General features: G+C 37.2%; 1 protein-coding gene across 1 annotated transcript in view; it reads left to right on the top strand.

Moving 5' to 3' along the window:
• Nucleotides 1–17,127, top strand: part of CMYA5 (cardiomyopathy associated 5) — a 102,708-nt gene that overhangs the window by 40,158 nt on the left and 45,423 nt on the right. Inside the window, 1 exon segment of the mRNA XM_081307427.1 lies at nucleotides 9,296–17,123. Coding sequence (XP_081163553.1) covers nucleotides 9,296–17,123 — 7,828 coding nt within the window.

The raw sequence follows: 17,127 nt of genomic DNA, 5'->3' as shown, positions 1-17,127 counted from the left end.
ACCCTGTGAGCTGGCCACTTTGACATGCAGAACAAGGAACTGGGGGCTGGGCCCCGGGGGCCAGGGAAGGCCTGCTACCAGCATTTAGGGAGATCCTGTCTCGAAATAAACAATAAAAAGGGCTGGGGATATAGCTCAGTGGTTAATTGCCCCTGGGTTCAACCCACAGTACCTGCCCCAAATCAATGGTGGTTGAATGAATTTTGTCATTTCACCTGAAACAGAAACTTCATGGGTTAAACACTAATGAATGGAAAATAGAAATGTAAAGAAAGAATGATACAACTAATTAGAACAAATTAAACACGTACAGCGCGTGCGCGCACACACACGCACACACAAAAGAATGATACAAATGCTTTTTTAAATCTACTTTCATTAAACCTAACTGGCTAAATTAACCAAAGCTCTCTATTGGTCAATGTCTAAAGAAAGCTGACTACTTCAGTTATCACATTAATCTCTAATAATTCCCATTATTTCGAGTTGTATTTTTATGAATGATCAGTTATGATTATTTCTGAATGTTTTATACTGGTTGCACTTGGTATTGTTACAACATGATTTAATTAAATTTTACTTAAGCTGGTGAAATTTGAGCACAAAAGTGAAAGATATGTTGCTCCTTTAAAAACAAAGTGAATGTTTTGAAAAGATTCATAAGAGAAGAATCTATAGAAAAACTCATTAAATGACATTATACTGCTCACAGTAAGTTTATAGCCTTATAGAGAAACTAGGCTGTATGTAAAAAGAAACCCAGAGTGGCCAATGCCTTAGGGAAGGATGACATTAAGAGTTCAGAAGTTGGGAGGAAGAAAATTACTTTGGCTTGCAGAATCAGTGAGCTCCATCTGGAGAATTTGATACATGAGCTGGTCTCTATAAAGAAAGAAATGATAAGGGGCTAGGGTTGTGGCTCAGCGGTAGATCGCTCACCTCTCATGTGTGAGACCTGGATTCCATCCTCAGCACCACATAAAAATAAATAAACAAAATAAAGATATTGTGTTCATGTATAACTAAAAACAAGAAAGAAAAAAAGAAATGATAAGATGCACAAAAATGATTCATTTCAAGGGGAGCAAAAGATATAAGTAGAGTCATGAAGGGTGAGGCTTGTGTTTGGGTCATAGACTTTGCCATAGATGGCAAATATAACTAGGTTTCAAATGAGGAAGGGCTGTAACTTCCAGGCTTCTGAAGTATCTGGTCAGTGTGAAAATAAGATACATATTCTTTTCATCCACAGTGAACCCGAATGGTCTTTAGTATGTTTAAAAAATGAGAACTTTCTATAATTTCTAATAATGCCATATGATGATTTCTTCATTCATAATTTCATTTTTCTTATCACCTTAAGGGCTTATAAACTTTTTAATCTTAGCTATTTTATATTACTTTTGTTCAGCCATGTATATGATTTTTTTTGGTCTGAAAAGGACATGTATATTAAATTAATTTTTGGTGAAGTATTAATTGTATAATTATTGATTATGTTTTAAAGAACTCTTATTTTTTTAAAAAAAAGACCCACAGAAAACACTAACCATTTATATTATAAATATGCAGTCTTGTTTGTACAAGGTTACAAACTTGTTTGGTGTTTTATGCTTTAAAATATATTTTTCCAAGTTTGTAATATAAGTAGGATTATATGTGGGTTTCCCATTGTTATGTTATAAAAGTTAATATTTATTACATTTTAAAATATTTAGTTGGGAAAAAATTGCCCATTACTTTCTCTTGTTTGAAATACTTCCTATCAGTATACTATGATTGCTTGAGAGTAGAATAAAGTATGATGCAAATCTAATGTATTGTTAATAATTACATTGCTATGAAGAACTTTAATGTTACTTTAACTACTGATCAGAGAAAGGAACTACCAGTTCTGAGGATATAAATCTTGATCCCAATAGAAATGAGTATAATAGTTACAAATCTTTACTTTTGATAAAAATAGTTTAAGTATCCATTTAGCTTCTTTCAGAAGTGTAGTTTTTTTAAGGAATAAATGAGAGTACAATTCAAGACAAAGATATTGATAATGAAATAAGGGGATTTATTATTTTGACAGCTCCACTTTGATGGCTAGTCATTTCTCTCTTTAGAAATTTCAATTCAAATGTATATATTTCCTCTCTCTTGTTTTCTCACTTACAAAATGAGAAAAAAATTAAAATCACAAAAGTTAAAAAATTAAAATCTTTTCATTAATAATAGTTGATTTTCAATAAGTTACTGGTTTCTATAAGCTAAGGTGAAATGAAAAGAAAGAGATAGAAGTTGTACCTAGGAAGAGTGATCAAGGCCTGAATGGTAAACATCGAGATTTTTGACATTATCATCATATTTCAGACCTGGTCTTTCTTTTTGGAATGACTGAGAGTAGAATAAAATATGATACAAACCTAATGTATTGTTCATAATTATATTGCTATGAAGAAGTTTAATGTTATTTAACTGTGGATCAGAAAAAGGATTACATTTTCAGCACATTTAATGAAATTCATATTTTGAGAACTGATTTAGACAAATACTACTCACAAAAAATAAGTGTAGAAAGTAGAGTATCAGTTTAACAGTTGAAAATAAGAATACTACCAGCAAGTATACAAGAACACCATTCAAAGATAATCACACTCCCTCCCAACCATGTAAATGGGGTCATGGACACACAGTGCAAATATAAATTAGTTTATTTAGAAAAACATTGACATGGAGTAGTAGAGCACACCCAATCCTGTAAGCTCTTATCCCACAACGAGTGATACTTATTTGGGGCATAGCTGGACTACTATGGGAAGGGAAGGGCTTCTGTAGAAGAAAGATACTTATACAATGTCCAACTTATTTTTAAGAATGAGAACATGGAAATAAAGACAAGACAATTTTTTTAAGAGAGAGAGAGAGAATTTTTTAATATTTATTTTTCAGTTTTCGGTGGATACAACATCTTTATTTTATGGGGTGCTGAGGATCGAACCCAGCACCCCTTGCATGCCAGGCAAGCATGTTACTGCTTGAGCCACATCCCCAGCCTCAAGACAATTTTGTCAGAGAATACTGGAAACAAATAAAACAATGGAAATTCTAGAATTGAAGACTATAATAATACACTTCATGGCTTTATTAAGCAGTTTTGATATAGTTGAATACAGATTTAGCATACTGGATGTTAGATTGGAAGAAACAACACAATAAATGCAAATAGAATATAGTGAGAAGTTTTAATTTATGAAAAATTGGAATCTCAGAGGAAAAGAGAGGCAACGGGACAGGATCAGTATTTGAATAAGGAGTATGAGAATGTCTCAGAAATGATGAAAGACATTAATCTACAGATTCAGAAATCATACACATTGGATAAGATTCTTAAGGAAGTGAGAGTAACTTCAGAAAACTAAAACAACAACCAAATCTTAAAAATAGTTGAGGGTTAGTAGGAGGAAAGTTTAGATTACTTCAGAAAAGCAACAGTTAGACTAAAAGCTAATTAATCAATAAAAACAATGGAAGACAGAAGTCAATGGAATATTTTTAAAGTGCTGAGAGAAAATAGCTAAGAATCTAGAATTTTATGCCCTAAAATATTCTCTTTTTTTTTTTGCTTTTTTTTATTTTTTATTTTTTTTATTGGTTGTTCACAACATTACAAAGCTCTTGACATACCTAAAATATTCTTCAAGATGAGCTATGGGGCTGGGACTGTGGCTCAGTGGTAGCACACTTGCCTGACATGTATGAGGTTCGATTCTCAGCATTAAGTATAAATAAATACAATAAAGATCTATCAACAACTAAGAAAAAATATTTTAAAAAAGAATGAGCTATGAAGCTGGGCACAGTGGCACCTGCCTGTAATCCCAGTGGTTTGGGAGACTGAGACAGGAGGATTGCAAATTCAAAGGCAGCCTCAGCAAAAGCAAGGCACTAAGCAACTCAGTGAGACTCTGTATCTAAGTAAAATACAAAATAGGGCTGGGGATGTGGCTCAGTGGTTAAGTGCCCCTGAGTTCAATCCCCAGTACCAAAAAAAAAAAAAAAAAAAAAAAAAAAAAAAAAAAGAAAGAAAAAGAAAAGAAAAAAGAAAAAGAAAAAGGGCTGGGGATATAGTTCAGTGTTAAAATGCTCCTAGGTTCAATCCCCATTCAAAAAAAAAAAAAAAAAGAATAAGGTATGAGAGACTTTTAATAGAAAGAGTACTAAGAATTTGTCACCAGGCCAGGTGCAGTGGTGCATGTCTGTAATCCCTGCAGCTGGGGAGGCTGAGGCAGGAGAATTGCAAGTTCAAAGCCAGCCTCAGCAAAAGTGAGGCACTTAGCAACTCACTAAATAAAATACACACTATCTCTAAATAAAAATACAAAATAGGGCAGGGGATGTGGGTCAGTGGTTGAGTGTCCCTGAGTTCAGTCCTTGTTACCATCCCCCCACCCCCCCCCCCAAAAAAAAAACACCAATTTGTCACCAGAAAATTCACTCCAGAGTACATACTAAAGAGAATGCTTCAGGGAGCAGGAACATGATTCCGGATAGAATCTTAGAGAAAAAGGAAGGAATGAGGCACAATAGAAAGGTTCATTATCAAGGTAAATCTAAATCAATATAGACACTTTAAAGTAATTACATTAAAGTAAAAGTAATTATATCTTATGAAAATGAAATACATTTAAAGACAAAATATATGATTACAAGGATGTATAAGTTAATATGAAAGTAATTCATGGTACTTATATTGTCTAGAAAGAGGTAAAAATACCAGTTCATGTTGGACATTAACAAATTAAGGATGCATGTTGTAATTTCTAAGATAATCACTAAATGAACAGAAAACAGAATGTAACTGACAAGCTAACAGAGGGGGAAATGAAATAAAGTAAAATATCTAATCAAAAATAGGACAAATAGGGCTGGGATTGTGCCTCAGCAGTAGAGTGCTCGCCTAGCACGGATGGGACCCGGGTTTGATCCTCAGCACCACATAAAAATAAAGGCATTGGGTTGTGTCCATCTACACCTAAAAAATAAATAAATAAATATTTTAAAAAATATTACAAATAAGGAGAGAGGAGGAACAAACTAGAAGAGTGCAAATAGAAAACAAATAATAAGGTAGCAAATTTAACTCCAAATATGTTGGTAATTATGTTATGTTTAAAAGGACTAAATGCTCCATTTGAATTGTCAGAATAAATTTTTAGAATACTTATATGCTGTCCATAAGAGACACATTTAAAATGTAAGAACATAGAAAGAATAAGAGTAAATATGAAGAAAAGATATACAATTTAAACATTAGTCAAAATATAGCTGGTATATCTTTGTTAATAATTATATCAAAGCTTTATTAGTATCAATACTTTGATACTTTAGGTAAGAATCATTATTTATAGGTAAAAGGAACATTAGGATTAAAATTAAATTTTTCAGAATGATATAGTTTTTCTAAATTCATTTATATCTGCTAATGTAGCTTCAACATATATAAATCAGATGTTAGTAGAACTACAAGGAGAGACAAATCCATAATTGTAGTACAAAATGATAACACATTTCAGTATTAGAACAAGCAGACAAAAAATATCACTCTTTTCATGAATACAAAAACTGTGTGTGTGTGTGTGTGTGTGTGTTTACTGGAGATCAAACTCACACATGCTGGACAAGAACTTTAACACCGAGTTATATCCCTAGTCCCACAAACACATTTTTTTTAAAAAAATGACCATTTAGTCATAAAGCAAGTCTCAATAAAGTTAGAAGCAAATCTTACTACAAAATCAACTTTCTGATCACAGCACAATTAAACTAGAATGTAAACTGAATGCTGTGGCACTCACCTATAATTCTAGCTACTCCAGAGACTGAGGCAGAAGGTTCACAATTTCAAGACCAGTCTGAGCAACTTAGTGAGACCCTGTCTCAAAATAAAAAATAAGGGCTGGGGATGTGGCTCAAGCTGTAGCGCGCTCGCCTGGCATGCATGGGGCGAGGATTTGATCCTCAGTACCACATGCAAACAAAGATGTTGTGTCTGCCGAAAACTAAAAAATAAATATTAAAATTCTCTCTCTCTCTTTAAAAAAATAATAAAATAAAAAATGAAAAATAAAAGGGGTTGAGGATATAGGTTAGTGGTAAAGTGTTGGAAAATAACAAAAACAAAAACAAAACAACCTACAAAAAAAAACCAAACAAACAAATTAGAACACACTAACAAAATATAAAGTATCCTCATGAGTTTTGAAATTAATAAATATATTTTTAAATATCTATAGGCCAAATAAGAAATCACAAAGGAAATTTTAAAACTTTTGTCATTAATAATAAATGTTGTGTATCAAATTTTATGTGACACATCTAAAATTGTATTTAAAGAGAAGTGCATAGCCTTGACTTTACATGTTAGAAAAGGAGAAAGTTTGGAAATTAATGACATAATAATCTTTCTCAGGAAAGTAGAGAGATAACTGCAAATTAAACTATTAGATAAATTGTTAACTAGAAAGCCTTACAATGAAGAAAACTCCAGGTCCAAAGAACTTCACCAATAAATTCTACCAAATGCTTAAAGGAGAAATATATAATGCAATCCATAACAAACTGCCAGAGAATAGTAAAGGAAGGAATACTTTTCAACTCATTTTATGAAGCAATATAATCTTGATACAAAAATCTGTCAAGAACACTGTAAGAAAGGAGATTTCAGAACAATAGATCAATATCATTCATGAACATAAGAGAAAAATTCCTAAACATAGCATTAGAACCAAATCAAGAACTACACAAAGAGTACAAAATATTACAGCTTGGTGAGTTCAGTTCAGGAGTTCAAGGTTGGTTTGACATCTGCTATCAATTGCAATAGTTCTACACATTAGTAGGGTAAAGAAAAATAACATGATTATCTCCATAGTTGTACAAAACCTTTTAAATGCTTAGTTTTTAAAATCATGTCTTAGCAAGTACAAATAAAAGAAAACTTCCTCATTAAGATAAAGGTTATCTTCAAAAGGAGCTTTTGATGCTCATCTCTAGTATTAGTCTATTCTTTTCTTGATCTAACTCAGACCTGCTGAACCTTCTTACCCACTGTGAAAGGGGGATGAGGAAAGAGTCATTAGATTTGTCTCACCTCACTCTCTGAGATAAATAAATCTACTTGGGAAACCAAATGATAAATCAGAAGGTTGCTTTGTGAGAATTCGATCAGAGGGGAATGGATGTAGCCAATATTCTTTATGAAAAGCTGTTGAAAACACTGTTGTTGCAGAGTAAGAAAGTCCCTGGAGCATTTCTGAATAGTGTAGGGACCATGCCTCTTCTGTTAACTTAGTTCATTATATCTTTAGATGGAGTATAATGTGAATTCTTGGGCTTTGGATTTACATATGCTAATATAGTAATTCTGATTTCTGTTGGCTGTCATTCAACTTTGTCTCTCAGTGAGCCAGACTGTTTATTCATATGTATATTTTGCATATCCTGTGACCTTTTCCTGGAATAACCTCCCCATCTTGATTCCACCTTCTCTTCTCATCCATTTGGCAGACTCTTCAAACTAACTTAAGCACCTCTCCTGTGTGAAGTTTTCCCTTCCTTATGTCCTTATTGTAGCTGTTTTCTGTAATAATACTTATTATACTGTAATAATATTTTCTGTAATAATACTTGTATACTATTGAGATGTTTAGTTATATCTCATTAGATTTGAATTTCTTAAAAGAAGATCCTGTGTCTTCATATTTGTGTTTCTACTATCTATACCTAATAAAAAGTTTACTAAATGCAGAAATAATGACCAAATATAAACTCAAAAGACAATACCATTGACCTACTTCCTCCTACGAGGCCTGACCTACCTACAGCTAACACCTAGTTAGTTCATTAGAATTATTAACCCAACAAAAGGATGAATCCACTGATCAGATTTCAGTTATCATAATCTAATCATTTCACTTCTGAGCATTGCTACATTGGATAACATGTTTTCAATATATGAGCTTCTGGGGGACACTTCATATCCAAACTACAACAGTAGTGTGCTGCCTTCTTATGACCACCCTTTGGATACTCTGCTCAGTCTTCCTGAACTCATTCTAGCTAGTAATGAAAACGTCTCTGGTTGAATACACTGAATTTACAATCAATAATGAACCTTAAATTGAATTTATAATTGCTTTTATAATGCTACTACAGTTGCCGGCATTCTAAATGCTGACTTCTCTGGTGCTAGTCATAATTTTAATTTTAATTTTCATCCTATTTCTGTTAAGTGACAGGAAACGGGGAGGGAGTAATACGAGTTGAAAATCTCAGGAATAATATTAATTAGGTATGGAAAAGAACTTGAAAAAACAGTTCAAAATAAGATTCAGCCGAGAACCAAGATTAATTACTAATTAAGTTCAATAGTTTATTACCAAAACAAATAAGGGAGAGTAGAGCTGCCAGGAAAATGAAGAAACTAGTTCTTCCCACTATTTCTTAATCCTTTGCACCCATGATATGTGTAGAACACACTGACATTTACCCAACACTGGGGTGAATGGATGAGGCTGCCTATTAGAGCAGGCTAGAGGCTGGGGGTATGGCTGTCCCAGGCTCCATCTGACCGTGCTGAGAGCTGAGAGCAAGATCTCAGCATACTCCACACCCCTTTGCAGTAGACTGTGGTGGGGGGGGGATTCTGAAGTTAAACAAGGGAGTATATGATACACCTGCAATGATTGGCAGTCCTGATCCTCACCCAAACCTCACGTACAAGGAAGGTTCTCAGCATAAAACTGAAGCACTATTCCTGGGAGGAAAGAGCGCTTGGAGTTTTCATCTCCAACTTAATGTTCATGGAGTGATGGCAAACACGACCAATTAATTGATCAGGAATGATAGCAGCAGAAGGTTTGAAACTAAGCCTTGAAGGGTAGATAGTATTTAGATGTGAAAAAGAAGTGGAGTGTGACATTAGAATCAGCATTCTAAATGGAAGAGCCACAGGGGTATCAGAAGGGAAATCCTGATGAGGGAAGGAGCTGAATTTAATTCAGCTGTCTTTGGAGTTTGAGGGATATTGAGTTATTCTGGCCTGGGATATGTTATTATATTTAATATCCTGACTTTAATTTTTGAACTTTATTTTGTATACATTACTATTTTTGGTGTAGATGGCAACATTGATCTCTATATATTTTAATTCACATTATTCCTTTACCCTTTAATGCTAAAGTATATTACTTATTATTCTGTTACTATAGTAATATATAATTATTGATATTATTATTTACTCTAGGTTATCAGATCAGGATGAAAAGGGCAAGACCAAGCAAGAGTGTATCATATCTGACCCCTCCTTTTCCATGGTGACAGTTCAACGAGAAGATAGTGGAATAACTTGGGAGACCAATTCAAGTAGATCTTCCACTCCTTGGGCCTCGGAAGAAAGTCAGACGTCTGGTGTATGTAGCCTGGAAGGATCAACTGTGAATTCTCCTCCAGGAAATGTTTCCTTTATTGTGGATGAAGTTAAAAAGGTTCGGAAAAGAACTCACAAGTCAAAGCATGGGTCACCATCATTCCGTCGGAAAGGCAACAAAAAAAGAAATTCTTTAGAATCTCAAGATGTTCCAGCAAGTAAAAAGGACAATCCTTTAATTTCAGAAAGCCAGGCACTAAACACCGAGAAAGAAAAGCTATCTTCTGGCATTTATGATAAGACAAGAAAAAAGAAAACCACCTCAAATGCACCTCCTATTACTGGGGCAATATACAAAGAACACAAGCCCTTAGTGTTAAGGCCAGTCTACATAGGAACAGTACAATATAAAATTAAGATGTTTAATTCGGTTAAAGAAGAATTAATTCCTCTACAATTTTATGGAACGTTGCCAAAGGGTTATGTAATTAAAGAAATCCATTACCGCAAAGGGAAAGATGCATCTATTAGTCTAGAGCCAGATTTTGACAATCGTGATTCTAACATAGTTTCCAAAACAGGCAAATTAGTAACCCAAAGCATAGCTGAGGATAGAGTAAAAGAACTTGCTCCACCCTGGAGAAGTGCCCTCTCCAAAGGATCAAAGTCCCTGACTTCCTTGTTCAGTAATGAAGATCAAAAGAAAATTTACAGTGATTCCCTTCAAAATGCCACATCTGTCAGGGAGCACACAGATTCCTCTTATTCAAGTAATGATACCGCAGAGAGAGAAGTACAGTGCAGGCCTCCACAATCAGTGCCACAATGGCCAGGCGATGAAGCAAAGCCCCTAGTGGAGCCTTCCTCTCTTCCGCCTGATACATCTGCAAATATGTTCCTGGAAACAGCAAAGGAAGAATTTGAGCCTGATTCACAAGAACCCATAGCTTCAGAGAATGATGCTTCAGTTTCACCAGTTTTAGTGGATGAGGTGAAAGAGGAAAACATGGATTCTACTGACCATTCCATTTCAGTGGAGACAGTGAAGGATTCTTTGGAGACAGGCTCACTAGGTCTGGCACCATCTATCCAGGAAGGTTTTGAGCCAGACAAGGAAGATCTGGACTTGACTTCACTAGAAAGGTCAGAACCAGTCTCTGAACGACTGACCCCTCCTCTTCCCAGCTTCCAAGAAGAAAAGGTAGACCATGTGCCTGAGCCATCCATGTCACTTCCAGAACCTTTAGTGCTACAAGAACCAGAGAAAGAAGAAATAGAAACTTCTCTGCCAATAGCAGCTATCCCTGAACCTGAAGATTCTGATTTAGCAGAAGAGATTATAGAACTTGACTACCCAGAAAGTCCAGTTGTTTCTGAGAAGTCCTTCCCACCATGTTTGTCCCCTGAAGTGGAGCACAAAGAAGAGGAGCCCATTCTACCATTACTGGTAACAGCAGCACCTGAATATATCACTTTGTCTGAGGAAGAAAGAGAAGAACATGAGTCTGTTTCCACTGATTCTGCTTTTGTGTCAGAGTATTCAATCCCACAGGATTTGAACCATGAACTAGAGAGGCAAGGAGATGAGCCAGTTTCTCCATCCAGTGTAAAAGCCATATCTGAACATGAAGTTTTGTCAGAAGAAGAGAATGAGGCATTTCAGCCTTATTCCCCAACTTTGGACTCTGTGTCGGAGAGTTCTCTCTCGCCATCCACAGCTGGGATGACTCCTGAGTGCCAGGCCCCCTTGTTTTCAACAGTTACATCAGAACACACAGTCCTATCAGGAGATGAGGCCTCAGAAAGTGGACAACACACACCAGATTCCACATCTGCTTCTGAATATTCAGTTCCATCACATGCAACACAAGAGTCACTGAAGGAAACAGTTGACCACAAGTCTCCATTAGAATCAAAAGGTATCTTTGAGCACACCATTTTATCAGAAGAGAAGAAAGACACTGGAACATATACCCCAGATGTGTCCTGTGCATCTGAATGCTCTCTCCCATCCCACACAGCTGAGATGGCTTCTGAATGCCAGGCCCCACCACTTTCAGTCTCTCCATCTGTGATCCTATCAGAAGAAGAGACAATCGAAATGCAGCGGTATTCACCCTCTTCCACATCTGCTTCTGAATTTTCAGTACCCCCATATGCAACACCAGAGCCCCAGGAGGAAGAAATTATCAACATATCTCCTCTAAATCTAAAAGGTGCTTCCTCACCCATGAATTTATCAGAAAAAGAGCAAGAAGACATTGGACCTTTTTCTCCAGATTCTGCATTTGCCTCAGAATTCTCATTTTCACCCTACACAACTCAGGAAGCAGAGAAAAGACAATTTGAGCGTGATTCTCCAATGTGTTTAACATCACCATCTGAACACACTATTTTGTCAGATGAAGACACTGAAGAAACTGAACTTTTTTCTCCAGATTCAGCATCACAAGTTTCAATCCCACCATATAGAATCCCAGAAACAGAGGCAAAAGACATTGAGCCAGATTCACTATTAACTGCAATGTCTGCTTCAGGTTACTCTTCCTTTTCTGAAGCAGATGAGGAAAAGATTGGATCAATAGCTGCTACACCTGTACCTGAGAATTTTGAGTCATCACAGAAGCAAAAAGATGAACCTTGCTCTTTCACATCTGCATCTGAAGAATCGAGCCTGCAACCCTCAGCAAATAGAGCAGACGAAGCAGAAATCAAGCCAGATGATCAAACAATCTCAACATCTGTATCTGAATATCTCATTATGGCACAACAGCAGAAAACTCAAGCATCTGTGCAGCCCGAGCTGGAAGATTTGGTTCCACCATATTTAACCAGTGGATTGGAGAGGGGAGAAATTAAGACAAATTTGTCAGCAGCTACAGTTCCTGCTTCTCCACCTGCACAGTCATCCATGGCAAAGGAAGAAACAAAACCTGTTTTGCCAGCATCTCAGTGTTCGGTTTTACCTGACTCAGTCCATGAAATTAAGAAAGAACCGGAACCTCAAGCATCACTCACTCTAAAGACTGCAGATGAACAGATGGCTTTGTCAAAAGTCAGAAAGGAAAAAACTGTGCCTGATTCTCAAGAAGCTACAGCACATGTATCAGAGGATCAAAAATTGGAGCCTCAGCCTCCAAATGTTCCAGAGTCTGGGATGAAATATTCAGTTTTTCCTGACTTGGTAGATGAGCCAAAGAAGGATGTTAAACCCAATTTAGCTTCAACTGTGACTTCTGAACTAGAACAGAGAATGTTGTCAGAGAATGAGCCTGAAGCAGTAAAACCATCTTCACCTCTAAAAGAAACATCTATATCTGGATCGGAGGTTTTATCTGGAGTGAAAACGGAAGTGAAACATGATTCCAAAATAACAAGTACCACCAGAGAGCTTCATTCAGCCTCATCAGGAGTAGAAAAGGAATCTGATCAGGGTGCTCCTGCACCAGCATTTTCAGCTTTGTTAGAAGAAATGAAGAAAGAAACTGAACCCAACTCTTTAACAACCATCACACCTGTAACTAATCTTGATTCAAAGTTAACCAAATTGGTAAAAGAAGAAATCCTGACAGACTCATCTCTTGCCACCGCTGTGGAATATCCAGTCTTAACAAAATTAGGAGAAGGTGAATTAGGAAGTGGTTTGCCACCATGTGAAACGTCTATAGATGAACATTCAGTTCTTAAAGAAGAAAAGGTAGCAATTAAAAGTGCTTCCTCTCTCACAGAAACTTCTTTATCCAAAGGCCTGGCTTGGTCAGAATCGGAGAAGGAAATTAAATTAGATACACCTCTAAGTGGATCCTCTATTGCAGAGCATTCTATTTTGTCAAAAGTAGAAACTCAGGAAGATAAATCTGGGTTGCCAATATCCAAAATGTCATCTTCTCAGCTTTCAGATGTATCTAAGGAAGCGAGGGTAGAAGACTTACAAGATCTCTCGTTGTCTACAGTCCTCGACTCTGAACATTTGGTTTCATCACAGAACAAAAACTCTGTGTCTGCCTTGGATGGGTCAAGACCAGAACCTGTGCTTTCGCTGCACCTGGGTGGTGAGATCAAGAAAGAAGCCAGACTTCCTTCACCACAAAATGTGTCACCTGTGCCCAAATATATAGTCCCCAAAGGCAAAAATGAGGAGACAAGTTCTCCCAAGTTTGAAAATTTAGTGCCCGTAGATGTAGCCTCAACATCACTAACTCTCAAAGAGGATGAGAACAAACAGGCAAGGGAGACATCTTCTACAGCCCAGAGAGACTTCCTGCCAGGAAAACAAGATCTGGCTCCAGCAGAGCTTCTTTTGGAGACTGAGAAGAGAGACGAGCCACACCAATTATCAGAATTACCAGATGCCAGGTCAGAATTCACAGGTGGTTTAGGCAGGCAAAGTGAATCCACAGGTACAAAACCAGTAAAATCTCTTATAACTGAATCAGAAGATTCTGTTTTCTTAGAAAAGAGTCTAGTTGAGCTTAGAAGCAGAGGAGAAGGAACTGAAAACAGGGAGCTTCATGTGTCTGCTACAGAACCATCAAAGATTGCTTCTTTTGACCTCCTTGTAGAACAAAAGAAGCCTGAGACAGCACTTCATTCAGATCAAGCTGTTAAATTGCCTGATGTGAGCAGCTCTTCTGCAGATACACCAGATCTGGGTGTTAAACAGTTTTCATTTATGAAAGAGAATTTGCCTTTGGAACAATCAAAATCATTTATGACAGCTGAGCCTCCTAAAAAAACAAAAATGAAAGAGGCCCTAATTTCTCCCAAGGATGATAACTGGATGCTGGAAAAGCCAGAAAATTTGGCCAGTCAACAAGAAGAAAGAATATTAGAATCTGTGCAGCTGAATTTCTCTGGCAATGATCTCATGACAGAACAGCCCAAGCCTGCCCCATTGGATAAGGATCATACATATGAAATCGGGAAGCAGGTTCCGCCACATTCTATGGAAGAACCTCATTTGTCTTCACAAGAAGGAGTATCTACTCTAGATACTTCCAGTGGTAATAGAGAGACCTTGTTGACTGCACCTTACTCAACTGAAGAAATAAATTTGGCCCAAGAACCCAAATCTCTAGTTCCGGCTGAAAATGTAGAGAAAAACATAGCAGAGGGGAGACAGATCTATTCTTTCATGGGGAGGGAAAGTTTGATATTGGAGAAAGCAAACACAGAATTTTCCAGGTCTTACAAAGAAGATATTCAGGAAGAAATCAAATCACCTCCTGAAAGAACCTTCCAGAAACCAGTACCTGCCCCATCCGTGGAACAGGTGAAGACAGAAATTATCCCCTTTCCTGTCAAAGCAGACCATGTCTCAGAAGAGGTCAGGGAACCTGCACCAGGCAGTGAAAAAGAAGCACGCAAGAGCCCACCTCCTTTACTTGGAGAGAAACCATTAGAAGAATCAAAAATAGTTCAGCCAAAGATTGTAGATAATGTTAGTGAGGAAAGTAAAGGAACACCTGAAGTGAAAATACCTACTCAAAGAAAACCTGTCCCCTCGATCCCAGTGAATAAAGAAACTGAACTCCCAGAGACACCCGAGGTGACACAGAAGCTTCCTGAGAAGCCAAAGGCAGTTGAACAAAGCCTTCCGGAAGCAAAGGAAAAGAAAGGAATTTCATCTTTCAAATCATGGATGTCTAGTTTATTTTTTGGATCAAGCACTCCAGATAATAAAGTTGCTGGAAAAGATTTAGAAACTCAGCCAAGTTCCTCTGTAGAAAAAGCAGTGACTGTTTTAGAACCTCAAGGTACAATTCCTGCTGATTTCAATGCAACTGAGAAACCAGCTGATGATTCATTACCAGAGGTGACACTTAAAACTGCTGAAGAATCGAGAGGTACCTTAGTTAAATCTCGTGAAGGTCAAGACCTTAAAGAAAAATCCACATTTTTACCAAAGGTAGAAGTTTTACAACAGTCAAAACCCAACTCTGAGGTGTCTACTGAAGATTACAGGAAGAAAGAGGTTTCGGACTATTCAGAGGAAATGGACATAAACTTAAATACTTCTGCTGATGGTGAGGAACATTTTGGAATTCAACCCTATTCCCCCATGTATGAGAAATCGGTTATGGCAGAAGCCAAAAATGTTCCTCTTCATGTTACTGAGACTAAAAAAGAACAGAAGCCAGAAATCTCGCCTCCATCTAAGTGGAATATTTCTGTTCTTAGGGGAGATCCAAGCAGTGATCAAAAAGAAAAGTCACTCTTTTCATCTGATGTAGTAGATAAGATGCCACAACAGCCAAGATCTGCTTCATCTGACTTCACAAGTCAAAATATCACAAAGGAATCAGAGAAGCCAGAGCCAATAATTGTGCCAGCAGAAGAATCAAAAGGCATTTTAATTGATCTTGGTGAGGACAGACTGAAGAAAGAAATGCCAAAACCTACTTCCTTGAAATGTTCTGAAGAGGAAATGAAACTCAGGTCTGTTAGCCCATTGGAGGAGAAAGATAACTTAGAAAGCAGATCACTTACCCTGGCAGAAAAGAAGGAGTTGGCAGAAAAGCAAGAAAGTGTGGCCCCCTTAGAGCTTATAGAAAATAAAGAAACATGGGAGGTACCAATGGTGCATAAATCTAGACCTATAAAATCAGAAGAATCAAAAGCTGCTGTTAGACTGGATCACATCTATCCAAATGAGGACCACAAGGAAAGGTCCTCTGTTATTGTTGGTTCTGAGGAGGAGAAAGGAGAAGAAAAAGTAAAGCAGGCACAAGTATTACTAGAAGAAAAGAAGCAGCAGGAAATTCAGCCTTATTCTTTGAATGTGGCCAAGTCTGTGCCTGAAGAATCAGCTATCTCTTTAGGTAATTCCTTGGCTGAAACTCAACCGTTTTCATTCATCAAAGCAACATCTGCTATTGAAAAACCAGAAAGCATACTCTCAGAGGCTCACCCAGAAATCAGGGACAGAAAGACAGTAGAAACCCAACTGTGTCCATTCGAAGAAAGTGAAATTTTGGTGGAGAAAACCAAGAATTTCCGCCCTGTGGATCTTCCTTATCAGGATGAAATGGGTTTTCCTCCTCAGGAAGGAAACCTGGCATTAGAAAAGTCAAGCAGGGACATGACAGGTCACAGAGAGGAAAAGGGACAGTTGTCACTGTCAGAGCTACTTAAAGGTGGCTCACTAGTTTCCACAAAAGAAAGTATGAAGCAAGGCTCCTCATCTAAAGACTCTGAAAGGACTTTAGAGAGTCCTTCTGAAGAAACAAAGAGCTTAGAAAAACCACCATATTTGTTCTCATCTGTAAAAGCACAAACTCTTGTTTCAGAAGCTTCTCCAGAAATTAGCACAGTGAAGAAACAGGAAATTCCATGGTCAGAATTGACTCCAGAGAGGCCCACAGTTCACACCATTCAAACATCTAAAGATCACCCAGCCCAGGTGTCTAAACAATCTGTTCTTGTTTCAAGGGGTCACTTGGAGACTGTGGAGGATACTCCTGTAAATGTACCACTCTCTTCACCGAGAAGTAACTATGCTCAATTTATAATGAATGCATCAACAACCAATGCTGATAAAGTGGCCTCTACTAAAGAAATGTCCAATGAGCCTGAAGACATATATGCAAAAGATGAAGAATTGACAGTAACTAGTAAGCCAGCTGGGCTTTCAGAAGATCAGAAGAGTGCCTTTAGTATCATTTCCGAAGGCTGTGAGATACTGAATATCCATGCCCCTGCATTTATTC

This window comes from Spermophilus citellus (assembly GCF_964194105.1).
Source record: "Spermophilus citellus genome assembly, chromosome: 1".
In the NCBI taxonomy this organism is placed as follows: domain Eukaryota; kingdom Metazoa; phylum Chordata; class Mammalia; order Rodentia; family Sciuridae; genus Spermophilus; species Spermophilus citellus.
The sequence above is the reverse complement of the archived record's forward strand: the minus strand, read 5'-3'. Positions and strand labels throughout refer to the sequence as shown.